Source organism: Micropterus salmoides, unplaced genomic scaffold (assembly GCF_014851395.1).
Source record: "Micropterus salmoides isolate LMB-PRFRI ecotype aquatic unplaced genomic scaffold, ASM1485139v1 Ms_hic_scaffold_22, whole genome shotgun sequence".
NCBI classification, from domain to species: domain Eukaryota; kingdom Metazoa; phylum Chordata; class Actinopteri; order Centrarchiformes; family Centrarchidae; genus Micropterus; species Micropterus salmoides.
The window spans coordinates 24483115-24510547 of NW_024041373.1; the positions used below are offsets into that span (position 1 = coordinate 24483115).

General features: G+C 39.2%; 2 protein-coding genes across 6 annotated transcripts in view; both read right to left on the reverse strand.

Annotated features, from left to right (window-relative positions):
• The window catches only part of ugp2b (UDP-glucose pyrophosphorylase 2b), a 41641-nt gene extending 23499 nt beyond the window's left edge, over positions 1-18142 (reverse strand). Inside the window, exons 1-3 of one of the 5 annotated variants that reach the window (XM_038737118.1) lie at positions 17819-18142; positions 14474-14601; positions 11871-11978 (exon numbers count right to left, since the gene is read on the reverse strand). In XM_038737118.1, the coding sequence (XP_038593046.1) occupies positions 11871-11978; positions 14474-14572 (207 nt within the window). In that variant the 5' untranslated portion in view covers positions 14573-14601; positions 17819-18142. Of the gene's footprint in view, positions 1-11870; positions 11979-14473; positions 14602-16262; positions 16298-16938; positions 17462-17489; positions 17728-17818 lie in introns of those variants that run through there. The other 4 variants (XM_038737121.1, XM_038737119.1, XM_038737117.1 and 1 more) reach the window with 4 other exon arrangements.
• A 1313-nt stretch (positions 18143-19455) lies between these two features.
• Positions 19456-27390, reverse strand: mdh1ab (malate dehydrogenase 1Ab, NAD (soluble)). Its single transcript, XM_038737124.1, has 9 exons — positions 27275-27390; positions 26629-26727; positions 26054-26150; positions 23280-23455; positions 22758-22880; positions 22471-22647; positions 21586-21699; positions 20456-20545; positions 19456-20306 (listed from the first exon to the last, which is right to left on the reverse strand). Exons 1-9 carry the CDS (start codon positions 27275-27277, stop codon positions 20184-20186), a joined length of 1002 nt encoding a protein of 333 aa, XP_038593052.1. The 5' UTR covers positions 27278-27390; the 3' UTR covers positions 19456-20183.
• Between the last annotated feature and the right edge of the window lie 43 nt (positions 27391-27433).

The following is a 27433-nucleotide window of genomic DNA, read 5'->3' on the forward strand; positions in this document are numbered from 1 at the left end:
ATGAGTTGGTTCCATAATTAGGGCTGGACGATTAATTGAAAAGTAATCAAAACCGAAATTCAGAGCCTCTAACCGATGTAATTTTCCCATGTTGGTTATTTAATCCTGGTAATGTTGTGTGTGTGTGTGTTCATGTAAAACATCCTACTGCGGGTTCAGTAACGTGACTCCGTGAAAAGATCCAACTCTGCTGCTCTTATAACAGCACCTGTCACGTAGATGCCCTTTGATGAATGAGGAGAGGAAGCTAACAAAGCGTGTTTTAACATGCTTATACAGTGTGTGGGAGAAAATCATTTGTTCCGCATTGTTCCATAGCGGCGATGCACCAACTCTGTCATGTGCACGTCAATATTACCTTATTAATTAATATTTAGATAGCCTAACGGATTTCTGAAATCTGTTAATAAATAAACCCAAGCTTTAATAGTTGAGCATATTTACAGTTCAAACCTTGTCACTGAAATATGGAGGGCAAAAAAAACAACAAATAACAACATTCAAAAACAGAATAATGATTCAATAATCGTAATCAAGGTGAAATGTTCAATTAATTGTGATTTTAGGTGAAATCGTCCAGCCCTATTCCATATAGATTATACTAAAGCGGAGACTGGGTGAGACTGGTGTATTTTTACATTTTCTTACTCATTAAAATCTTTTTCTTCAAGAGTAAACACCCACCACTGTCTCTGTCTAAAGATATAAAGATAGAAGGCGGCACACCATCACAACAATGCAGGAAATTGTCTGTACCTTATCTCTTCTATTACAAACCACACACACACACACACACACACACACACAGAGTCATATTTCCATCACTTCAAAGGACCACTACATTGACGGGCATTAATTTCCTGGAGACTAACCACTACTTGCCTAATCCTAACCATAACCCCTTAACAACGAGATAGTGCATGTATTCCCCAATACCTGTTTGTGCATATTCTATATGTACCTAGGGACCTTTTGCAAGCACTGGTTTCTCGTTTATGCCTGTTGTCCCTAATTTCCATCATACCTACAGCATACCTGAATTTATATTTTTATACTTTGTTCTGTTGTTGTACTTTGGACAAATGAACAATCTCCACTTAATTTAACATCAGCTTGAAAGCAATTTTTTTTATTATTTGATTGTAAATACATTCAGGCGTCAAGGGGTTAAACCAAGTCTTCAGTAATAAATGTAATGATTTGAGGTATGGGGTCTCAGTTCAGTAATTTTATTATCCCAAGTGGGAAACTTGACTTGCTGTCAGGGGTACAAGACGTACAAGTTACAAAAACTACAGTAACAACAGTATAAAAACAGGAAGAACAAATTACAATATACAGAACACACTACAAACATGAAATAATGTCTAAAAAGATATATGTGCAGATTATGTGGGGTTTTTTGCACAGGGACCAAAGGAGCTTTTTCTCCTATTGTACTTTAAATCTACGGCCTGATATTCACCTTTATGGTGTCCTGAAACAAAGACCAATTTGTAAACAAAGCATCCTTGTATTTTAAAAACAACATCTTCACTCCAGACCTTCTCTTGTCTTCACCATGTCCCTCTAAAGTGTTGGCCTACAGTATGTACACACTGGGGTGAGATAGATGGTGCTGTGGTCTGTGGTTTTATGCTCCTTTTACAGAACTATAAACACAAATCTAGAGTATTATTTTTCCTAGTTGGGCAGGTGATGTACTGGTGGTAAATTCGATATTTTTTTAGTCTGTTAGTTAGACAAAACAAGACATCAAGTCAAGATGTTCACCTTGTGGTGTGATCAGTATTTTTCATTGTTTTCTGATGTGCACAAATCAATTAATCATGAAAATAATAGACATATTAATCAAAAATGAAAATAATGGTCAGTTGTAGGACTAGACTTCACAGATAATTTCATTGATCTGTAATAGTTGAATGAGAAATCTCCACATTTCATCTCTTTCCATCTGGTTCAGGGCCCAACAGCTTGAAAACATTTCGGTATCTGCAGTCTGAGAACTCACATTTGTCTAGTCTGTTACATCTGGATTTTATCTGAAGGCCTTGACTCAAATACACAGTGATGTCAGTTTCTCTCAAACCTGAAACAGATTCAAATATATGGAAACAAATAAGAGGCAAAAGTATTCATATTCATATTGTTGAAATATGATTTACTTTAAAAACCAATGTATGTGAATGTATTTTTTCTGAATTCACCTCTTCAAAATTAAAATATGAAATGTCTTGATTTGCAATTTCAAAAGCTGAATTTCAATGTTTTTTTCACTTTTCAAAAATTTGACAAAATTTCAAGTTTCAGAATAATAAAGAAAAAAGTTGATTCAGATTGCTCAGATTCGATTGGTCGAATTCAAATCTAAAAATTCAAGTTGGAAAAAAACAAAAAACAAACAGAACATCAGTCAAATTATCATAAATTGACCTCCCGTGACCACACTTCCCTGAATGCAGATGTGTTTTTAACAGAATGGAAAAATTGTTACCTACAAAGCAGGTAAATCCAGTGATGTGAGTCAGAGCAAAATTATAACTTTAATTAGTCATACACACCCACCTAAATTACCCACTATGATGCTATTTCCTGCTCTACTATTAAATTGGGTGGAAGCAGAACATTCATGTCATTCTTAAGATAATTACATAAATGCAACTACTGTCAGTTCGATACTCACTGGTACCTCCGGCTCCACGGACATCATACGTTACTACACTGTGTGATATGTCAACACTACAATAATATTAGCTGAGCCACAAGACCTGCCTGACAGCGATATTATAGGTAAGTAGGGACATATGATTTCTGAGATTCACAAAACACAAACAGAATCGCGGAATATGACAATAAAAAAAGGAATCTCCTTTAAAAGGTGGAATCGGCCAAAATGTAAATGGAATTTATAAAAGTCTGTGTATCCTACCATTTTAAGCGTTTTCTTCTCCACAGCACTCACGCCAAACAAACACAAAAGCTATGCTGCTCAGTTCTGGTGTCATTTATGGGTGCTGCTTCTCTTCTCTGCACTCTTTGTCAGTCTTTCAGCGAGGGCAGGGCTCAGCAGCTACTGTGCGCACGCACGCAACATCACATCTTAGAGTCAGCATGCTAGCAAGAGCTCATCACTTCAACAAACTCTCTAAAGTGCAACAACATTGGCAGATGCAAGATGTGGGCAAGACTTTGTGGCTCTGTGGGCGGAGTCAGATATTCTAGCCCACGTTTTTACAAGGAGGAGCCACACACTACATTATTATTGTTTCTTTGGCTGGTGAGTGAAGTAAATCAACAAGCTTTGCATATTTTACCAGCATTTGGCTGGTGCTACTTTTGCAACCAGCTACTGTTGCAATACATTTATAAATACATGTTAATTAGGATTCATATGTTGTTTTTTTCTGGCTTTATGTTTATGATAAACCACAAATTCACCCATTTTCGCATTGGAAATAGGTACATTTCAAAATATTACTGTCCTGGTCACAAAAGCAAAGTTAGTAGGTAATAATAGCCATTTTCTATACTTTAGGCATAAGCAATTGGAAAATAACACTTACTACCAAGAAACAAAACTGTTGCATACAAAATCATATTGAAGTTCATCTTAATATGTCAAATTACAGTTAAATTGCAGCCCTACAGCTACAATTAAAAACAAAGCTTCAATTCTCACACTGTTTATTGGAATCTCAAGTAAAAAAAAGTAATATTATCTTTGACTGGTGGCTGACGGATCTCAGTGCTGAATTGTAGTTTTACCGCACCACGCCATGTGATGACTGTATGCGTTTTTCTACATGTGTTGTTTCTGGTAAAAACATTTTCGTAAATGGCTTAAATCTACTTCATCACTCTTCTTTCATTTCATTCATATGCACAACTTGAAAAACTTGAATATATTAATTAATTATTGCTTCCGCATGTCAGCTTGTCATCTCCACTAGTCGCAGTAGTGAACAGGCAATCGGTATCAAAACTGGCTTAACAGACGAAAAGCCTATGAATACTTATTTTGAGATTTTGAATCCAGTAGCAGTCTTTGACAGTGGTTGTTAAAAAAAATAAGTTTAGTTTAGTTTCTCCTTTTCCCGTCTGTTTCTCTGTCTCATTACGGTGTGTCACTGTCTGTATTCTAGTTCAATTAATGTTCCCTCTTTCAATACTTGTCTTGCAACTTTCCTCAGCAAAGCTCTGATCTTCTCTCTGCCTCCGTCTCCCTTTATGTAACTCACTTTCACTGTAAAGCCTCCTCTTTTCACGGTTTCTTCATCTTTTCCCTCTCCTCTCTCCATCTTTTATCTTCTCCTTCTCTCTCTCTCCAGCTTCGTATAAATAAATGAGGCGGCTCAGAATTGGGGAGTGATGCAGTAACTCCTCACTTGCTGAGGAAAAGACTGATCCGGTTTTGTGTGTACTGAGTGAGACAGGAGTAAACATGCACCAAATGCAACATTGCAACATCCTTGGCATGAAATCAGCTATTACTGTGAAATTTCTTTGAAAAGAATAGAGGTTACATTTCCCAACAGGAGGCAGGGGAACAAATCTTGTTTTAGTTGGCGAGCAGGTAATTGGGAATCATGATGTACAGGTTTCCTTCTTTGAGTACACCTTAGTGTACTGGCCCAGGATTCTGTTTACTTCTATTATGGTTTAATGCTTTAATATATCATGGTTGTAGTTTTTACAACTATTTATGCATATTAGGGCCATTGTAGATAAAAATAAATAAATTAGAGCTGAAAGAGGGTGTAACATTTTGGGGGGGGGAAACTCTTTCCAAGACTTCCGAGATTAAAGTTGTAAATGTATGAGAAAAATTATTTTCAGCCATTAATGATAAATGACAAGAGTTAGTGCAGACATAAGAGAAGAGGTGAAGCTTTTAGACAGTTAGGCAGATATGAGGAACCACAATAAAGCTACTTGAAAGTATGTGTCACATGTTAGTCATTTATAAATGTCGGTGAAAGTAGCTTGTGTGTGACATCTGCATTTTTTAAATACAGTACAGAGCTTCAAGTAACATCTGCACAACTGAATGTAAATGTCTTACTTTAATTCAATTTATTTTCTTGTAAATCAGTTTTGTTTTTTGGTAAAAACTGCGTTTTTCTCAGAATAGTACACCCCTCCCCCGGTTTCTGCGACAACGGCCCTAAAGCTTGATTTATCCTCCTATGTAGGGTCTATGTGCATAGCTACGCCATAGGCTACGCACGTAGCCAGGCATTTGAACTTGTGCGTTGGTGTATCTGTCAGTCTGCAATTACACCCCCAAACGCTAGTCGGCGGTAGCGCTACAGTGTCCACTGTGTTGACTTTTGCCGGCCGAGCAGGCTAACTTCTGGTTTAGCGCTCCGCTAATGTGAATGGGGGCAAAATTGTATTTGTGTGGCTGGTGTAGCCTTTTCAAATGTTATCGACCGAATGGATCACATTCTGAAAGTGAAACGAGTCATTTCGCTCGGGTTGTAACGGTCAAATATACTGATCCGTCGCTGTTTTGGCCGCTAGAAAAAGTTGCTACAAAGCACGGGACAATTCCGGTCAGCTCGGAGGCATTGCGAGGCTACCCAGCCGACCAATCATAGTGCTTACGGTCCGTGTCGCCTCGACATGTAGTTACATTTTTGAGGAGGTGCATGTCAGGCTACAGCTACGTCGTCATAGCTATTTACATCGAATGCAACAGCATAAATTAACCAGTACCAGCACCACTAGTCAGGAGCTCGACAAATATGAGTGCAGCAGTCAACACGACTTTCTGACACTCTAACTTTCTAATGGCCCTTTCAGATAGGAAGTGATTTGCACTGCACTGACTGTGGGGCTTGGCGCAAAAGTTCAACTATTGAAAATTATGGGTTTAACAGCGCAGCAGTGCAGCCATCGCAGTCTGTCTGAAAGGCCCATTACACGCTCTTATAACAGGGTTCATTAGTTGCTATAACCAACAACTATATTAATGGCCAATACATTTACAAATACTTTATAGACCAGTTATAAGCCATTTAGACAAACTGCTGCTATAAATGTGGGTAACCCATTAGTAAATGCTTAATAAGTTGATAATAAATGGATCAATCAATACAGCTATGGCAGCCAGACTTATGTGTGGACCTATTTTAAATTACTAAACACATTACGTTTTTACCAACCTTTGTGCACAATTTTTCCAATGAGTATGTTTTGTACTTTTAAGATAATGCTTCAATGCAGTGGGCTTTGATTAATTATGCGATGATGTTAACTGGATGATGTCCATCTTTCTTAATCCATCAACCTACAAATTTTTAGCATCAGGAACCCTATTATAGCTGAAATGCAAACTTTGAGACTTTTATTCTTTACTATAACATGATCTTATTTACTCAGTGTGTAATCTGATTTTAGCCCTTAACAATTCACAGCTGCAGTGTTTCCAGATATCTTGTGAGTCATACTTTCTACCATCAAAGCAAAATAAAAATAAAAAAAGAAATCCATTAGGACAGTAAAGAAGGATCAAGGACTGATTTACAGTGAATTAAAAAAAATAAAAATACACGGTCTGATTTATACTTCTTTGACTTTGTGTCTCTGTAGATTTTTCTTCCAAATAAGTAATTTGAAAAACATTTAATTAACATCATATACACGCTGATATTTTTAAGTAAACGTCACTGTAGAAGAAAAAGAAGAACTTTCACTGTTTGAAATGTAGCCTGAAAACCAACACTCTGGCTACTCTTGTGCACTGCGTCTAACTGCTCAACATTTTGACTGACACAAAACACTGTGTTCAGACTTAAAAAGATCCTCCCTTGAGATCAAAACAATACAGACAAGTTAGAACTTTTTTTACTCCGTTAAAACCATTGAATCTTGTTCTTTCAAGTTCACACAAAACATGGAAACCCAGTGTTCCAGTGAAACTGAAGGGAGCACTGAAAGCATCCCTTGTGCCTGAAAACTAAGGAAGACCTACAAAATGTCCTGTTTCAGTGAAAGAGAACAAGGAGACCCTGCACAACTGACTCAGAAAAACACTGATGACTTGGCACTGTGATCGACTTTGTAAGTGACCGACCCACAGCGCCATCAAAAGGAAACTCAAGACTCCTGTGGGTTGTTGTGGATGGTGAATAGTCAGTGTACAGTCTATAGAGGGCTACTGTAAGTAAAGACATTTAAGTGGGGCATTTAAAAGACAGATTACTTTTCAGTGTAGGAAACATACATGAGTGTTTGTGTTTTTTAAAGTGATTGTGCACAGCAGTTGTGCTGCTGTGATAAACCATTTCCACTTTGCAGGCCTTGCAGAGCACCATGGTGTTGAATCTCCCTCTAAAAAACTCCCAAACTTTAGATGGTCATAGGCAAGGTTTTTTAGCTGCAGCTTGTTCTCCGAGGGAATCCCTTCTTAGGCCCCATCCACACTATTCCATTTTAGTTTACAAACGGAGAATTAAAACAAATACGATCTCTGTCCACACCAGTGTTTCCGCTGCGTTTTGGAGTTGATCTCAGTCTACATTAAAACGACTGAAAACGCACAGCTAGGACCCTGCTTCATGTTTACACTGCACGTGCCAGTGTAAACATTTTTGTTGCATGGATCAATAACGAGCTGGGACTGTTACTGAATGTAACACGGGAGTGTGGCGTCAGAAAACAGACTGGGAGTTGTTGCAAAGTAAACGGTGACATGCACAGCATAAGTGTAGGCAGATGAGTGTTATTTGCACGGTACAGAATTTTTTAATGAAAATATGATGTCATAAAAAACAGTCAGCAGCATTGTGTTTCAGCTTTGCAAGACCCAATCAGAGAGCCGAGCGTGAGCGGCTGCATCATCGTTTCTAAAGTCCTCCTTTTTGGCCCGTCTTCACTAAAACACCCTCTGGAGTTTTGAAACGCAAAACGGGGTCGGCAGCATTTCCAAACTTCTCAGTTTTAGGTCTTCGTTTTCATCGTTGTAGTCTGGACGGGAGGGTGCAAACGTAGCAAAAGGTCTCCGTTTTAATTCAAAAACGCAGTAGTGTGGATGGGGCCTCAGACTGGGTGCAGCACTTCATTGCGAGGTGATACACATACAAAACATTGGTATCACCTTCTGAACACCGAGTAGCGATCACTGTTCCACAATTAACGTCTCATCAAAGCCTTAATAATCTGCCTTTGACCCAAATTAACCTGAATTTATTGTACTGTAAACAATCTCTCTGTGGCTCTGAACATGAAATGCTGATGGAACTGTAGCTTATTCTACTGTGCCTCATAAGATGCTCTCTTGTCGGTATTACTTTTGAGCTCTTGCCATCGAAGAGTACCGTTTATGACTTGCTAATACTTTGTCTGCTCCAGCAATACTCCACATGGCAGTGGGATGAAATAAATAGGACGTGAGGGACAATCGACACATGGTTCCATCTATTATGCAACTGACCCCTTTCAAGAAAGTGCTGTAACAGTGGAGGTGTGAGATTTAGGTGTCCACTGAGGAACAGATAAAACCAGTGAAGAAGGGGTGTGTGTTTTAAGATGGGAAGGGGGAAGTGTACTGTAACTAACTGCAGCACCCTGAAGGAAGTTACACACATCACTTAATCCAAGTGTTAAGTGGTAAGAACCGTAGGCAGATTTAGGCCATATTCAGCCCACCCAATATAACCCAACTGTGTGTGTGCTGTGCAATCTGTCCTGAAGTTTTTTATGTGTTGTTGAACCATACAACACGGCAATCTCTTTTATCCTGTCTACTCCGCAACCTTGGTTATGTTTCGTTTTCTGTTTATGACTGGTCTATCTAGGTAGCTAGCTCCACATATGTTGGTGAAAATGCAAAATGAAAGTTATGTTGACCTTACTACCCTTACAGAATATGCTGATTCATGATTTGTATTGTTGTCCGCATCCAAATCCCATCGCTAGTTTGCTAGCTAGGTCTGTAATTTCAAGTTTCTTAAAAATTTTGTATTTAGGTAGGTAGGTAGGTTTAGTGAAAGTTAGAGTGAAATTGTGTTTTATAACCCCCCTTCTGCTACATAGCAGACAATATATATAATAATACAGAATCAATTATAAAAAAGGTAAACAGAAAAAAAACTATAACCAATGGAGCAGTGCTGATGATGAATTAGAGAGTCTGGTCGTATGGGGGGGGGGGGGCTGCTCTGTGAGCAATCTGGTGGTGCGGCAGCAGAAACTTCTATATCTCTTCCCAGAAGGCAGCGGGGTGAACAGGCTGTGGCTGGGTGGGTACTGTCCTTTAGTATCCTTTGGGCTCTGCGTAGGCACCTCACCTCACCGATATCACTGATGCTCGGGAGATAGGTACCAATGATCTTCTGAGCAGTTTTAATCACCTGCTGCAGAGCCCTCCGGTCCCGGGCCGTGCACATCCCATGCCAGTTGGTGATGTTTCCAGTCAGGATGGTTTCTATAGCCCCATTTCCACTGCATGGTACCAGCTCGACTCGCCTCGGTTCTACTCGCCTTTTTTTGGTTTTCCACTGTGGAAAAGTTGTACCTGTTTCCAGGTACTTTTTTTTGTATCACCTCCGTCGAGGTTTCAAGCGAGATGAGGCACCACTAAATCCACTTCTGAGAAGTTTTGAGGTGAGAAATCATCTGTGTAGATGGTGAAAAAAATGTGCTTTAGTTTTCGGAGTTGAGGAGCTCCGCAAGTGGAAGCGGGCGAAGCCTGTTCACAGAGCCCTCTGGTCCCACCGTCACACAGACCACTGCAGCCACAACGGCAGAGGAAAACACACCTGTAAGGTTTTCATACCGCTTATCGGTCTTTACATTCTGAGTAATGTTGAAACGTTTTAACTTAAATCAAGAGACAGCTGTATGTGGGTCGCTGGTGTGTGTGTCGCATTGAAAATTATGTCGCAGCAGTTGTGTGTGGTGTTGCTATGACGACCATCTACATCGAGGGGTATTATCTGCAATGGAAAACGGAGGATAGCCAAACCTAGTCGAGTAGAGTACAGTCGAGGCGAGGCAAGGCGAGTTGAGCTGGTACTGGTAATGGAAAAACGGCATATTAAGCTTAAGCTTAAGCTTCCTCGAGATATAAAGTCGTTTCTGAGCTTTCTTCACCAGCGTGAAGAAGTGAGATGACCATGTGAGGTTCTGTGATGTGTGTGTGATGCTGATTCCCAGGAACCTGAAACTATTCACCTGCTGTATTTGGCTAAGCCTCTCAAACAAAAAGGTAAGCCTAAGGTGAAACCAATGTTCTAATAACTCCACATGACATTCAGCCAGGAATTTCTGGGCTAGTACTATTCAAACTCTAACATACAAAGAGAGCAAAATCTGAGATGGTTAAAAGTGGGAGTGGAAGTTATAAACGACTATACTAACACTATAAATCTGTTGACTTTGATGTCAGCTGAGCTTATCAGTGAGGCATCTTTTCAGGTCATGGAAATGGGTCATAAAAGGAGGGGCATTTTCCATTTACAATAGTTATGGGACATATTTCCCTCTGCAAACTCCAGCCCTTTTGTAACTTGTTTTTTTCAATAGGTATACTGCGTTTTACACACCTATTTATGATTTAAACATTATTAAATAAATAGAATATTACTGTTGTCCGTTTTAAATCTTAACAATTTATATTATACAAGTACCGTAATCATGTTTATTGCAGTGGGTGCAGCCAGATGTATGCTGAGTGCTATATATGAAGTGTCGCAACATCCACAGTGGAAAGAAAATGAAGAACAGAGGTACAAAATGTTGCATAAAGTTCTAATGTATGGATGAGCATCATTTCATCATTTTTAAAACTGAACAGTGTTTGAAATCATCTTGTTTGATGCTTCTGATGATTCAGTTTCAGCTTGGAGCTGTGCGCTTTTTAATGACAGCTCATCACGATGAGCGACCGTTGCTGGAGTTTGATCATTTGAGCTTAAGACTAGAAATATACCACTGACCCAAGGTGAAATAGAGCTGCATATTGTTGCTTTCATTTACAATTTTAAACCTGCTCGGTGCAACTCATCTGAAACCACCAACGACAAGGTGTCATGATAGTAAATTTTGTACATTTAAAATTATTTACTTTTGTACATTCATTGAGCGATGTTGAAGTCTTACATGGAGCAGGTTGTGATTCTCTTTGGCTCTAAAAGTAACATAATGAGCTTCCACATTCACTACAATGTGAGTTCAGACACAATGGGTTCATTGTGGGTAATCCCACAAAAATATTTAAGCAGACACAACTCATCTAGCAAAACACACTGCGTCGACCAATCAAAAACATTCAAGCGCACATTGCAGTGTCATTCTGCTGTTCATCATATGATAGAGAATTGTTCTCTATGTCAGATTTTAAAGTTCTTATAAGTGCAACGATGAATGAATCAGATGGTACTTGTCACTATTCGTAGGTGTTTTAAATCTAGTATTATTATCGATATGTAAATGTATATCTTTTATGTTTGTTGTGGCCATTGTTGTCGTCTGTAAGCTTTTTTATGCTGCTGTCTTGGCCAGGTCACCCTTTTAGAAGAGGTAGCTGGTCTTACCTGGTTAAATATGGGTTAAATAAAATTTTAAAAATCTTTGAGGATAAAATGGTCGGCACACTGAGAAGTCCAGAATTGATTTCATCGTCTAACCTGTTTCTGTAGCAACATACACATTGGTTAGAGGTTAATTTGTATTTTGTACTGACAATATAAGAGAATGTGGATATTTTACAATAGTCACTTGTCTGATGCAGAAACATGAAGTGGTATTTGCAGACAATGACAAGTCCTTTTATTTGAAGTGATATAAATCCAGTGTTTTCATTTTCTCTCTCACTGTAAAGTTCTCATTCACAAAGATACAAGCATACCACTAACTAGACTTACCGAGTCTTCTGGTGGTCTCTGGATCTTTATCCATTCTACCGATGGCCCCTTCACCTGCAGAAATCTGTGGAAAAGATTCTTGAAGCCCTCAAAGTCTTTCCTGGACACCTGAAATAGACAAGGATTTTATTTAAACCTTTATTTAGGCTGAGATTTGCCAAGTCACTAATTTAGCTCTGTCCAGTCATAGTCCAAATTCACTTGACCAGAAAGATAAAAACCCTACTAATTGCTTCTCAAAGTGCACTAATTATCTCCTCTAATCTAGGACGGTTGAACAAACTGCTAGAAAAGCTGCACAGCTTACACAGTGAACTCTGAAACCCACTTCTTTCAAAAATGTAGGATAAATTAATAACATTTTTGAGTGTTTCCCACTGTGGTGTTCAATCAGGAAAAATCTAACTTCTTTTATTTTGTCTTCCTTTTCCTGTACTTTATAACTTTGCTGCACTTGTGAAAAGTCAAAAAGAATCAAAAACAAAATCCAGCTGAAAGCCTCAAATGTAAAATGTGTGTTTGATGATCAGGAATCACACAGAGAGACATGATGTGAAACCTCTGCTCGCTGAAGCAGTCACTGCAGAGTGAGAAATTACACAATGAAACGGAAGCGCTAAGCAAGTGTGTGATGCTGCTGAATAATCTCTCCTACATATCATCTTGTATATTTCATTATAAAGATGCAATCAATAACTACAGATCTATCTAGTTCACTTGGGGAAAAAAATCATTTCAGAGGACTGGTGTTGAGTGTTGAGTGTTTATGCAATACTGTTCACTATGCAATAAAATCTTTGCACTTTATTTTATCTCTACACTACATGATACACATTGATATGCATTTAATGTATATGTACTTAATGTAGGTTTTAAACAAGATGTAACTAAAGTATGTGTACAAGGATGTGATGTAAGAGCTTCCTGACAGACATTTGGCAATGACAGCGCTTTTTTTCCCAGCCTGTCTGAAGCCTGAAGCGTGGTCGTATCTTGCTTTGTAACTTGATTGAAGAAAATCACTTTATAATGAATGCAGGGTAAGTTAACTTTTAGCTCAATGCATGCTGTGTGTACTTCAGAATAAGCAAACATATGTTGGTTTGTCTGTCTGACAGCTTGTCAACTGAAGCTCTCAGTGTTACCTACTCTTGTAAAAACATTAGATGTTGTTCTGCTGCTGTAGGAGTCGTGTGTCTGAAGACTCTGTTCGCCCACTGCACATGATAACACGTTATGTAGTTTACATATTCCGTTCATTTGAAGCCTGGCAGTCGTCAAATTGGTTGTAAAAGTGTTCCAACAAGGGGCGCCGCTTAGCTCATCAATAGAGCACACGCCCCATGTAGAAAGACTGAGTCCGACCCACTGCCCTTTGCTGCATGTCGTCCCCTTTCTCTCTCCCACGTTTCCTGTCTCTCATCTTTCCTATATCTATATAAAAAGGTACAAAAGACCCCAAAAATATATTTTAGGAGAAATGCTACTATACTTATGTTGGGCTCATTGCAATTACTTCAAACATCTTTATTGTTAATGCACATTTTATACAGTACTTATGTTTAAAATAAGTTATTGACTATGTTATTATTTCAAAGTTTATGCACAGTGCTGCTAATTTTATTTGTGGTTTTCAATATAAAACTGGGTGAAATGGTTTCAATGTGTGTGTGTGTGTGTGTATCAGTACTTTCTGAACATCTTCAGCACATTTTAACAATACCGCGATAATACTGATTACCGTGATTATTTGGGTCATTATAATCGTGATATGAAACGTTTGTACTGTTTCATCTCTTCAAATAACCATGTAAATACTCTTTCAACGTCCTGCTTCAGATTCACATTTATATCTATTTACACTTGAGACCTTCCCACTTCAGTGTGTACAGCTGTGTATGTGCACATGGCTTCTTTTCTTGCGTAAGTACAAAAGCTTCTTCTGTGAACACACCTGAGTAAAAGTGCGTATGAAGTGCCGGGCACGCCCGTATGTGAATTATTGTCCCCTCTGACCTTATGTCTACGTGGATCACTCCATGTTTTGTGACTGCTGGTAGTCTGAGAGGGCCTGGTTAATATCTGAAAGAGGCACCGGCCAAACCCTGTGTGTTCGTACGTGCGTGTGTTTTGTGAAACAATTTCTAGTGACTGCTCTCAAGGTCAATTATTGTTTTAAACCAAAGGAAACTCAAAGAAACAGATAAAATGAAGGTTAAGTTTAGTTTTCCTTCTGCTATTTAGGCAGACAGCTTTGGTTTTGATTAATTTGCAGCTTTGGGCTGAGAAGTTTCCACTCCCAACTCCAGAATTTGTTTTGGCCTAACACTAGTCTACAGGGTCTCAGTTGGGCTGGACATCCCTAATAAGGCATAATATTACAATTTAGGCTTAAAAACCTCGCCTACTGCAACTTTATGACGTATACTTTATGCATGTGTGTGCGTCTGTAAGCATGTAAAACCCTCATTGGCACCGTGCAACAGTATGTGTCACTTTTGTGTTTTCCCAGTGTTCGTGTGTGAACCGACCATCCTCTAAATCACAACCAGATGGTTGGAGAGAAAGAGAGGGAGGGAGACACAGAGAGTGTATGACTGTACCTCTCTCTCTGCGCCTGTGGTTGTGTCCAGCAGTTTCTCCAGTTCGGTGTGCATGGAGCTCTCCAGCTGCTGCCGCATCATTTCCTGGAACTCAGCCATCCCACCTCTGGCCTCTCCTTTACTCAGACCTGGACAGGCGAGATAGTGGAAGATGGGGGGGCAAGGTTTTACACTGCTGCAACATAGCCGAATCCTAATTTATTCTGGATCCTGACAATGATTCTTACCTGTGCCTGCCTCATTTTATTAACTCAAACCATCAGTTTTAGCCTTGACTGCCATTAATTAAAGCTATAAAGAGAATTGTTCTATGTTAGATTACTGCAAGTCGACTGATATTGTTCTATATTTCTAAAATAAGACTGATTTTAATTCACACAAGGTAGAAAAATCAAGAGTACCCCAACCATAACAGTACAGACAACTGAATCTCCAGCAGCAAAAATGAATCAATAAATCAATTAGTGGATCAACATAAAATTATTGGCAACTATTTTGATAAATAGATTAATCATTTAAGCGAATGAAGAAAAAAAAAAGCTAAATATTTGATGGCTCTGCTCTCTTAAGTGTGAGACTGCTGCTTTATTTAACATTTTTGTAAATTTTATATTTTTGCGTTTTGGACAGATGCTGGATGACGTCGGCTTGTGCTCTAGGATATACTGATTGTACGTTTTCACTGTTTCCAGATATTTTACAGACCCGACAGTTTAAGCAGTGGAAAATAATCAAAGAGATGAATCACACCTATAAACAAAGAAATGCCAAGCCTAAATTATATTAATTATGAACTAGCACGAGTAGGTTTCGCCAAACAAGGTCACTGACTTTTCAAACGTAACACATTCATCTCAGAGTCCTCATCAAGATGTAGAGTGAGATACAATGCAAAAATGTGACTAACTTAACCTGTTGAACCTGTTTGGTTTTCTTTGATGCTAAAGATTGACGCATTTCAGGAACTACTATAACACAGTTGCAACATACAGGTAAGTGCCAGCAAATGAGACAACTCATACTATGAAAACAAAACACAGATACAGAACTGATTTTAAGGCTGGATGACTCAAACATGCCATACTCTTTATAATCTTACTAGGCATCTGCAATATTTTAGCGAGTAAAAGTAGGAGAGGGAGAGTGTGAGAGGTCTTGAGAGTAACCACATGTTACACACAAGATTCTTCTCAGTCTGCCTTTCAGCACTCTCTTCATTGGTTAGCAGATTTGCACAGTGGTGAATCGAGAGACCTTACTACAGAAGAAGTCACCACTTCTGGCACACAGACAACAACAGGAAAAAACTAACCTTTCTGGGCGGACCACAGATCGACAACGGCAGCATAAGGAAATCAGAAGGATTTACAGTACACCAGCGTTTCACAATCCCTGGTTAAGATTTTGATTTACGTACACAGCAATATTTTGATAGCGGGCAATAAAAACCATGTGCCGGCTAACTGCTTGTGGTAAATCCAGATTATCCATAATCAATAGATTAACGACAGCATTTTATAAACTGCACCTACGAATCTATTGCTTAATGGATAAAATACATCAATTAATCAAGTCATTTAGATCACATGTTGAAGTAGTGACAAATGCCCATCACAATCTCCTAGATTGTGAAAGCTGTATACATCAAGTATTTGCAATTTTTACATTTAAATTATTTGTTGATTATCAAAATGAGAGTCTATCAGTTGATTGCATGGAGTGTTGATTGATTGAGCAAATCGATTTAAACGTGCGCTAGGCAGTGAAATTAATTTGACAACAAACCAACCATCATTCGGAGGTCCCGTTCTCTTCTAAAAGACCTAAAAACAATATCAGGAGTCTTTTTTTAGAATTTAGGAAATAATCGTCAACTAAAAATCAGCTCTCTTTAGCACATTAGGTTTACATAAAGGGCTGAATGCTCTATTCATGGCAGTAACATGTAACTCAATGGCAGGTTGGCTGCTTGTTAGACAGCATCGACAGGACATGTTGAAGGAAATGAACAGAGAAATAAATACAAAACACATAGCCAATTATTTATTAGCCTGAAGGACTGAAATAACTTTGACCAGAACACCACCTGACTGCTTTTTTTAAGGTCCACATAAAAGTTGTGGACTATGAATCAATCAGAAATATCTGAATTTAATTTGTCAGGTCCAGTATGGTGTGTTCATGTACAGCTGAATTTCCATTGCAATCAAGGGATACAGTATCAAGTTGGTAGAAGATGGTCATGTTGTGATCCAAAGGTTAATATAAAGAAAATTACTCTTCAGTCTCAGATATCAGAGTATGAAAGTTTCAATCAGAGATTTAAACTTTATGGAGCAGGGATGAACCCAATACTTGCTTGGAAGGCAGTAAGAATAGTTACATTTAAAAAATACCTGAAAGGTAGAAAAAAACACATTGTATGGTCCAAATGTCCTAATATACCCTTTGACAACACCACTTACCTTCTACATAAAGCGTCATGTTTCAGCTGTCAAATAGCGACCAGATCAGCAATACATACGGTTAAATTATAAAAAGGTAAATCCAAAACAGAGGAAACGCGTCAAATTAAATAGTCCAGAGAGCATTCACAGTAAAAACCGACGTGTCACTGAATACAAAAGTTTCCATGAGGTATCCTTAAAACCAGCCAACTGATCATTCATTCAGGAGCCCTTACGTCCATTCACAACTGAATCTCTGGAGGGATGAGACGTCCTGTCTACCTCACGTACGTAAAAACAAGGACACATTCATACGACCACACTTAGTATCTCTGTGGGCAGAAGCCAGACGTCGTCCACGAACACGGAGCTGTGGCGAAACTAGCAGCAGGATCCTTGATTGCTTTCGGTGTCTGCCTTTCTTTACAGACTGCCCCAGTACTGTAAACCACGTCACAAATCCTGGCTGCGAGTCCCAACCTCTGGTCATGTTCTTCTTTTCGCCTCGCCCCCTGTCTTCAATTTTCACCTTATTGGCACAACAACAAACATCCCGTCAATTTACTAACCTCAGTGAGATGCAGACAAGCGAGTCAATCCGCGTGATCTGCCTGAAGGGGAAATGAATGACTGGTGGGTGGATGGACAGAGGGGAGGGGGGGAACGGTATGCACTCAAGAAACAATGAGTATTAACGCGGTGTGCATACTTGACAGACATTAAGATCACTCAAATCAACGGCGGTACCTGAACCTCACACAAGAACAAACGGTCGTTTTCGAACTGTTGGGCTAATGTTTCGCAGCAAGCTAACTTTAAAATGCTACCACTCGCTTAGGGGAAACGTGATAACGTCAAGAGTGATCAAATGTTTTTAGATTTAAAGGTATGTTCTTACTGTGTGACTGTAGGATGGTAGCGGAAGACAAGTCGATGGGGTCGGCCTCGGTCCTGCGGGTCTGAAGGACCGCAAGTAATCCCGCAGAGGAGACAAGACAGCGGGGTAACTTACACACTGGTAACGTTACACACAATATGTGTGGTTTTTTTAACAGGTTTTCACCTTTAAAGACTGCGCTGTTGTTTCCCAACGACCCCGCTATATAAAAAAATCCTTAAAGGGTAAAAAAAAAATTTAAGAACTTAAAAAAAAAAGCTTTTTAGTTTGAAAACATTTTACACTTCAGTGCCATTCCCAGCAGCGGCGAATGGGAACGCTGCATGAGGATGGAAGCCAATGAAAAGGCGTCTTTGCCTGTGACGCAGTTTTGACTGCCAATAGATTTCTGCAACGTTCAATGTGGTTTCTCACAGTTCCGGGTTGAAGAATTCTGTAAATAGGAAATACCAAAAAGCCCACATCTGCCTGACCGCACTGACCTTGGTATTTGAGTTTTAAAGTACCGGTTAACCTTTTGAAGTACATCCATATATTATCATTAGTATCAAATTGGCTAGACAGGATTAAACATTACACTAGATACACCAGATTTACCTCACTAATGTTGGGATAGTGAATGTTATTGGTAGATTAATCCCCTTTAATGGTTGGTTGTTTTTAGTCAGCGATGACACACGTGAAATTACATGCGTGTCAATTACAATACATTCCCAATTACATGTTACATAAACAGTCCTCAGGATGCTGGGAAGGGAAAAACTTGAAAATACTGCCCCTGAGTGGCAACACTGTGACATTGCTCTGTACTTGAGCTTCTATTGTACAGTGTTACTGTCTACAAATACCTTTCACCAAGGCTGGACAATACAGGTCACAATATTTCTGTCAGGTATAACTGTATTTATTCAAATCCTGGGTTTGTTTAAGATATTTGGGCTTGATGATATACAATTTGGTTGTTCAAATGTATAACAGGATGTAAATAATAATAGTATGTTAATTCTAATTACCATGAAGTCCAGCATCATAAGCATCAACTAAACAAACTGTCGTTATTTTTCTGAAACTACAGGACTAAATGTGATATATAGTATACTAGTAATCATATTTACCCTCCACACTGCATAATTCATGGTCCTAAGGTAACAATAAGAAAACCTGGTCCCGGTTTGTGCGTCCAGCCACCTATCTATCCCTACTAATATGATGCAAATCGGTGAGGGGTAAAACCTCAACAGGTCGCCTGTCTTGTATAGATTATATTTGTTACTGCAGTGCAGACTCCAAGAACATTTTTATTAGTGACAAAGTATATTCTATTGTTCTATCACAGGACAAAATGTATAAAAACATTCACAGACAAATTAGAGTCACTAATTCACCTAACATGCATGTTGTTGGACTGTGGGAGGAAACCCGCAGACACAGGGAGAACAACCATGCATAAAGTGCCCATCTGGCTGGCAAACTTGTGCCCTGGACCTTCTTGCTATGAGGTGACAATGCTAACCACTCAGCCCCTAAACCTACTATTTATGGCAACTGAAGAAGTGGCAACTACATTGTGCCTATTTGTTTGCCTGTAAGAGGACAAAAACACTTGTAAAACAAAAGTAAACCCATCAACACACAACTACATTGTTAGTTTTTTTATTGTTTGAGCTTTAAAAGTGATGCATTCCAGTGTTTGAGGACTTCATCATTGACTATATGTAACAACCATCCACGTTTCACTTACCCCCAGAGAAAAGTTAATGGAAAATAGCTAGTAATAAAGTCGTTGAACTTTCAGTATATACTGTATACTTAAGTTGGAGTTATACTTGTGCTTTAGTGTACAGCAGCCTTGCTATGATTGTCTGCTTTCTAATGAAAAGAGACTAATGCCGTGGAATAATTTTTAGCCAAAGTAAACTGGTTACCTTCTTTTATTTTCCACTTTGATAGACAGGAGCGGTCAGAGTAAGTAGATGCTTTGTTGTGCAAATGGATTTGCCAAATCGCAAAATGTGTCTGATATAATGGAGACAATTACTGGGCCTCTCCTTAACTTGCATAAAGTTGTCTTCACTATCAACAATCTCCACCTGTATCAAAAACTTCAAGCAACCTCTGTCTCCGTTTGGTACCTATGTAGCTGCTGCACATTTTGGAAAAGGTGCTAAGGCTAATTTCTATGCTGTAGCCTCCCACAATACAAGTATAAATCCAACTTTACAATCATAAACACTGACTCTTCTCTTTCAAACACACACACACACACACACACAAATGCCGGGGCTGGTGGAGTGCTTTATCACAGGCGTGCGTCTGGAGTTTCGGGGAAGTCTAAGTGCTGGCTGGGTGACCTTGCAGGGTACAGTCATACTCCCAGGAAAGCCACAGCTGTGTCTCTCTCCTCTATCAGCTCCGCTGCTGTGGCGTCCATCTTTGATTGGGAGAAGCTGTTGATGGCCAGGCCCTCCACTATCTTCCAGGTCTTGTCCTGAGGAAACGGCATACTTTGATAAGCTTTGTATTTTTTAACACATGCTTACAAACCTTAATTTACAAATGTTGACTGATGACGGTACATCTTTTTTGAGCTAGGTACATACTGTATGAGGAGTGAACCCAACGTTATACCAGTCTCACCTTGATCTGGACGGGGAATGAGTAGATGAGGTCATCTGGGACTCCATAGGAGTTGCCAGATGAGTAAACACCCATGGAGATGAACTCACCCTGGAACAAAAAAGAGAGAGAGAAACTAGTTAAACTGCATTTCAAATACAATGTCGCTTATTCCAGATATCACTAATGAAATTCTTGGGATTGAGTCAACTCTTAATGCAGAAGAAGAACATCTCAGGATGTCTTGCACAGAACTGTTTATTGAAGCCTGGCTGAGAAGACTGGCATCAGTATTTCTGTGTGAATAGAGTGTATTACCAAGGCCAAATCTGAAGACTGCCTCATGGTCCACAATATTGCTGTTTTTTGCTGGTCTAAATATATAGAGCCATACTACTGGAAGCTAGACTTAAATGCATTACCTAAGTCTCGTTGGGATCTGGAGGTCACATGTATTGCATATGACAGTCTGTAAACATCTAACATTGAAGAAATCGCCCTATATGTTCTGTCCATGGCTGCTTGGAAAAGGACTCATTCCAAATTAGTGCTGTATATATATATAATATATCGCCAGAGCATCGTCATCGCAATGTGCTCTTGCGCAATAGACACATCGCAGAACAGTGCAATATCAATCAAGTCAAATTAACTCAACCACCTCAACTTTTGTGCTGCTTGATAGAAAAGGAAAACTTGGACAGTTCTCATTTCAAGTTTGTCAGATGTAACATCATTTACTCCGATTTAAGAGTTCTTGGATACACAATTTGTGTATATAATATATATATCTCTATATTCTCGATCAGTTGATCAATTCCTTTAGGGTGCTCAATTATTTTCAAATAGAGCAACTGAAGTAATCTGGTGAAACTTCCTGTATTTTGTCATATCACAAAATATATTGCAGAAAAGAAAAATATTGCTATGTTAGTTTTTTCCAATATTGTGCAACCCTATTCCAAATCTACCCAGCTGTCACCATGAACACAGAGAGAGAGACAGCTGCATGAACTATTGCTAGAGAGAAGGAGGTCATTCTGTTTTTAGGTGAGTGACCTAATCGTCACCCATACCTAACCTTTACCCACATTCCCATAAGCAAAATTCCCTCACAGTTACAACTACAGTATAACAAATGTGGTGTTCACCTCAGGGGTGCCTGTCCAGATGTCTCTCATGTGGTCACAGATGGCCTTGGCTGCAGACATGGCGCTGGACAGCTTCCTGGCCTTGATGACTGCTGCGCCTCTCTGCTGCACTGTCTATAATAAAAGAACATGGACCGTTAAATGAAAATGCAGTGGCATTTGGGGCTTGTATTATTGAGTTGAGCAGCTAGTTCTGGTTTTGTTTGTCTGTTAAAGGTTTTGATATTAAGGCTGAAATGTCAGAAATCAGAAACCGCTTTATTGTCAAGTAGTTTTTTACACATCCAAGGACTTTGCTTTGGAGACTAGATGCCAGACATAAACATACTGCATATAAATTAAAATAATGAATAAAATAAGATGTACAAGTTGAGTTATGAAAGATTAAAAGTTCAGTGTGGTAGTTATTTACATGTTCAATTTTGTTGAATTTGTATTATACATTTAACATTTTCAAGGGAAGACGTGAGAGGGGTTGGGTGCACGAGAGTGTTAATGAGGGCCAGGCCTGAAGTGCCGTCAGCAGATATCTCTGGATTTTTATCAGTGGTGCACAAAACATCAAGAAATTACATTAAAAAAGCTAAACACAAATCATTGGTCACAGGACTGAAAATGACAAGACTGTTTCATAACATATGAATAAAAATCTGATTCAACTGCTTATCATTGATAACTGCAGATATTTTGTGACCACCGTTTGAGTCAGTGTGCATTTGTTGAACAGGCCAGGTTTAATTTTATTCTTTAATTGCATCTTTTGTCAAATAAACATCCTACATTTGATTATTTGATTTTAGAAAATCCATCAAGAATTTTCTGTAAAATGTGAAAATATTTTTCCCGTGTCTCTGTCCAACAGAGTAGTATTTCTCTTTGACTCACAGTGATGAAACCTCCTTTAAGCCAGGCATCATCCTTGACTGCATCAAAGCAGGCGAGCTCGCTACCAGACATGTTGACCATGCAGTGGTGCACGTCTGGGTACTGGGTGGACGAGTGGTTTCCCCAGATGATGACATTTCTCACATGGGTGGCGGGAACACCACAGCGCATCGCCACCTACAGGGGCAGAGTAGAAAGAAAAATTCAGGTTTGAAGATCAGCTTAGACAAAGCGTGAGTATGCTTAACTACAAAAAAATAAAACATAAAAAGTCTAAATGAATGCACCTGAGAGCGAGCCCTGTTGTGGTCCAGACGGGTGAGGCAGGAGAAGTTCTCTTTTGGGATGGAGGGAGCAGATTTGGCTGCAATCAGACAGTTGGTGTTGGCAGGGTTTCCCACAACCAGCACCTGGAAAAAACACACACACACACACACACACGTAATTCAAAGTAAACTGATGGTAGTAACAGATTACACTATATTTTTTATATTTACTTGATTAAAAGCAGCTGTCAGTTTATATCTTATTCTTACAATAGTGGTTTAAAAGAAACAGACTTGTAATATGCTTAATATCATAAAAAGGGACAAAAAAACACAATTAAGCATTAGAAAATAAACTGTATTATGTTGCCATGTCTGCAACATACCCATTGCTCTGAACAATTAGAATCAGCCGAGCAGTAACAAAAAATGAAAAACTATAAGGAACATTTCTACATTCTTGAAAACAATGTAACACAAGCAACTTAGCCAGGAGAATGAATGAATGAATGAATTAGCATGCATAAAGTCCTGTATCATTACCTTGACGGTCTTTTTGGCGTACTTCTCCAGGGCTGATCCCTGGCTCTTGAAGATGGCCACGTTGGCTTTGAGCAGGTCCTTCCTCTCCATGCCCTCCTTCCTTGGCATGGAGCCCACCAAGATGGCTGCATCCAGGTCCTTGAAGGCCACTTCCTCCTTGTCAGTGGGGACAATCTCTGTGGAAAGAGAACGTTAATGTTTGTTCCTGTGGTTGACATTTACCCTCAAAATCTCAATCGCCAAGCCCTAAAATAAATTTTCAGGCAGATTCCCACTTGACTGGAGCCAAGAACACTATAAGGACAAAAGTACTGAGACACATCCACATTACTTTTATGACATCCATAGTCATTAATATGAAGTTGGTTCCCCCTTTGCAGCAATGATAGCTTCCACTCTTCTGGGAAGGCTTTCTACAAGTTGGAGCTTGTCTGTGGGAAATTTTGCCCATTCATCCAGAAGAGCATTTGTGAGGTCTGATATTGATGTTGGATGAGAGAGCCTGGCTCACAATCTCCGTTTTAGTTCATCCCAAAGGTGTTGAGGTCAGGGCTCTGTGCAGGGCCAATCAAGTTCTTCCACCCCAAACTGCGAAAAACATTTCTTTATGGAGCTGGCTTTGTGCATGGGGGCACAGTCATTTTGAAAAGGTCAAACACAAACTGTCGGAAGAACTATTTTCTAAAATTGTATGCTGTAGCATTATTTATGTGGGTGGCAATGGTGCAGTGGATAAGCCACATACCTTTGGTGTGGGAGACCAGGGTTGGATTCCCCCTGTAACACATCCACCAATGTGTCTCTGAGCAAAACACTTAATCCATAGGGGCTCCAGAGCCATGCGACCTCTGACCTATACGGCAACTGTAAGTTGCTTTGGATAAATGAGTAAAAGTAAATTTATTGTAGCATTATTTCCCTTAACAAAGATCACACCATGAAGAAACAGCCCCTAGGGCCCTGTAAGGTCAGAGGTGTCACAGTACTTTTGTCCATACAGTGTAGGTAGTCTATGTTAATAAAGATCATTTGTGTAACTTGTTAGCTCATATTAGTGCTGTCTATTGGCCAGGTCTCCGCTGTAAAACATGTTCTCAGTTGGATTTGCTGACAAAGGTTAACAATGATCTTGTTCATACACTCCCTATAACAATAACACCAGAGTATACAAAGTACACAGCTAAAGTCTTGTCTGTCCACATGGTCTACAATTCATCACAATTTCCATCCTAACTCATTCGAAACCAAACTTAATGGAAAGTTTTTCATCATTTCTAAATCATTCAACCATAAACTTTTGGATTTCTTTTATTTTGGACGCATCACATGTGTGACCAGTATTGTACTCTATGGCAGTGCCTAGGACTCTATGGCCCATCTCAGTGCATGAAGCGTTGTCTTTGCAGCACAGTTAGTTAATACAGGGGCCTCTCACAGCCCCTGTCCAAACAAAGAAAAGGACAGCACCAATTCAAAGGAAAAATTCCAGGTCACAATGGAGATGGCATATAATGGCGCCTCACGACTGATGTCATGACAGAGGTTACAGCGATAACACGGAAAAACCTAGTGGGAAAGTCCTAATCCTCTTCTTATAGTGACACATGTTTGTTTCTCAGAATAAAAGCATTTGATTAAACCAAGGAAAATGTATCCGTCTTCTCCAAAATTTAGGAGAGCTGCATAGCTGTAAGTGTTGATTAAAAACAACAACAGGCTCCTTCAATGATATAGACTGATTCAAAAATCTTGTGGCTGATTTTGGCTGGGATAACCGCTCCATCTACAAAACTGCGCCACAAAAAAACAAGATCTAACAATTTATACTTATTTGAAAACACGGAGATCAAGTTCAGCTGCAAGATTTGTTTGTTATGCAGCCACCATAATAGCGTTTGTTCATCCAATACTTTGCATATTCAGTAATTTCAAATAAATGTTGTTATGCACAATCCTTGATGTTGTGGCCAAATGGCACAATTTGTGTAAAAAAAAGAGTGATTTTGAGATGCTTAATAAATACAGCCTTGGGTCCTTCCATTCAAAGTGTTTGCTCAGAAACAATGAGTGGAATAACAACATTGTAACTTTTAGAGTAGATTTATTCTTATTCTTATTTATTCAATTCTCTGGGGCCCAACATGCAGAACTTGTATGCAGTCATACAACTTCTACATGTTAAATGTAAAGCACATTAAATAAAACGGTCCACTATATCTTTAACCCACAATGCTTAAGACAGAGGCCAGAGGTACAGTTATAGGGGGAGGGAATAATAATAATAACAATAAGTTATTATTACTAATACATGAGTCATTGTAAGAGTGATACGTATTTATTAAAATGATAGTATCAGTGCAAGAAAATCTTCTAAACCCCACGGCTACAATAATATTTGTGTACATGAACATGAAATCAGGACCCTAACACAGAAATATCACATATATAGTATTATACACTGCACAGTGAATTGATTTAAGTATCACAGACAGTGTGTACAGACTACCTTTTCAAAAACAAACAGAGCAGCATGCGCCTTCATTAAAATAGAACAAAAGCTATAAACTGGCTAAAAGCAGACGCCCTCAGAGCACATAAAATAGTTTCAACCTATGATAACTCTGTTTAACTCCAAATAGCTTCTACAAAAACAGCAACTTGTAAAGTCAAGTCCATATTCTACATGTTTAATAAAATCTATGATATTTTATGCCAGTATGTCAATAACCTATACAGACAATATCATGTAATTTGTCCCACCCTTAAAAAGTTACCTCTCAGAAGTGGGAGGGCACAGTCTTGCAGCTCCATGACAACACCTTCCAGGACTGGCAACATGGGCGTAATGTCCAAAAGGAGCAAAATGACAGGCTGACAGAAGGAGCAGGGAAGGAAGAAGGCAAGTGGGGTGAATGGTATGAAATTAATAAAACATGCTGAACTGAATTTAAATGCACTTAAATCATAATTCCCATGTATAATGACAGGACAGTGTGGGACTTAGCTGTCTTTGGAACAGAGTGTGAAGACGTAAGTAAGCCATGTGGCTCACTGACTGTGCCGTGTGGCTAATGGATCAAGTGGTTTTAAAGTTGGCCTAAGACTCTTGGCACAAGATCTATTTAATTTACTTCAAGGGCAATCCTGCCTTGTCCCAGGGTGCGTGCAATCTGATCAATTCCCAACATTTGTTCAATGTCACCCTTAAATTTGACCTGGAAAACTTGTGATATTCACAGCTGTTCACTGGGGGTCGTCAGTATGTATGTCTTGTGACGCTGCCCTTACACTTCCTAATGAGATAAGGGAATTGAGTGTTTTACGTGAGCAAGACAAAGCCCTTATTTACCTGATCTTTGCCAAAGACATCTCCCTTGGCAATGCTGAACAACAGGGAATAGGCAATCTGCCCAGCAGCGCCAGTCACCAGAACTCTAATAGGCTCAGACTGCAAGACACAAGGCAAAGAACACTGCTTTTAGTACTATTAGCATTGATTTTATGTCTTTAAAAGGTGTAAAAGTGACAGTTTAATTGTCCAGCACACTGCAGGCTGGGTGTCTATTCTTGTCAACAGGATTTACTAAAGCAAGGGGGTGTCAGTTCAAAAATAGACTCTGTGCCTTCCATACAGGACTCTCTGTTACATAACAAAACCAGGATATACTTAGGTTATCAGGTTCATCGCCATCTTTACCATTCACTCAACAGCATTCATTCAAAATTAGCCAAGTAGTAAATTATAAACGCGTTACATGCCTATATGGCTGAGTTTTTAAAAAAACAAACGAATGAGTCCCAAGGGGGCTTGGTTACATCATGCAGAGCCAGACTACTGTATAATTATCGTTAAAATCAATTTGCATGGCAGACTTTGACGAACTTTGTGAACTGTTTACTGGATCAACTGGAATAACTGCGGTTTTATCTGCGTTAAAATCTGCATTAACGTTACTAAAAACAAAATAATCGATACATTTGCTGGCCCTACTCACCATTTCCAAACGATAACTTAGCTCGGACAGCGATCCTCTCTCTCTCTCTCTCTCTCTCTCTTTCCCACCTCTAGCTCAAGCCGGAGGTCACTCCTATTTAAATCCGCAGCTGATCACGACACTTGTAACACTCTGACGGCAGACTTACGATCCAGGACA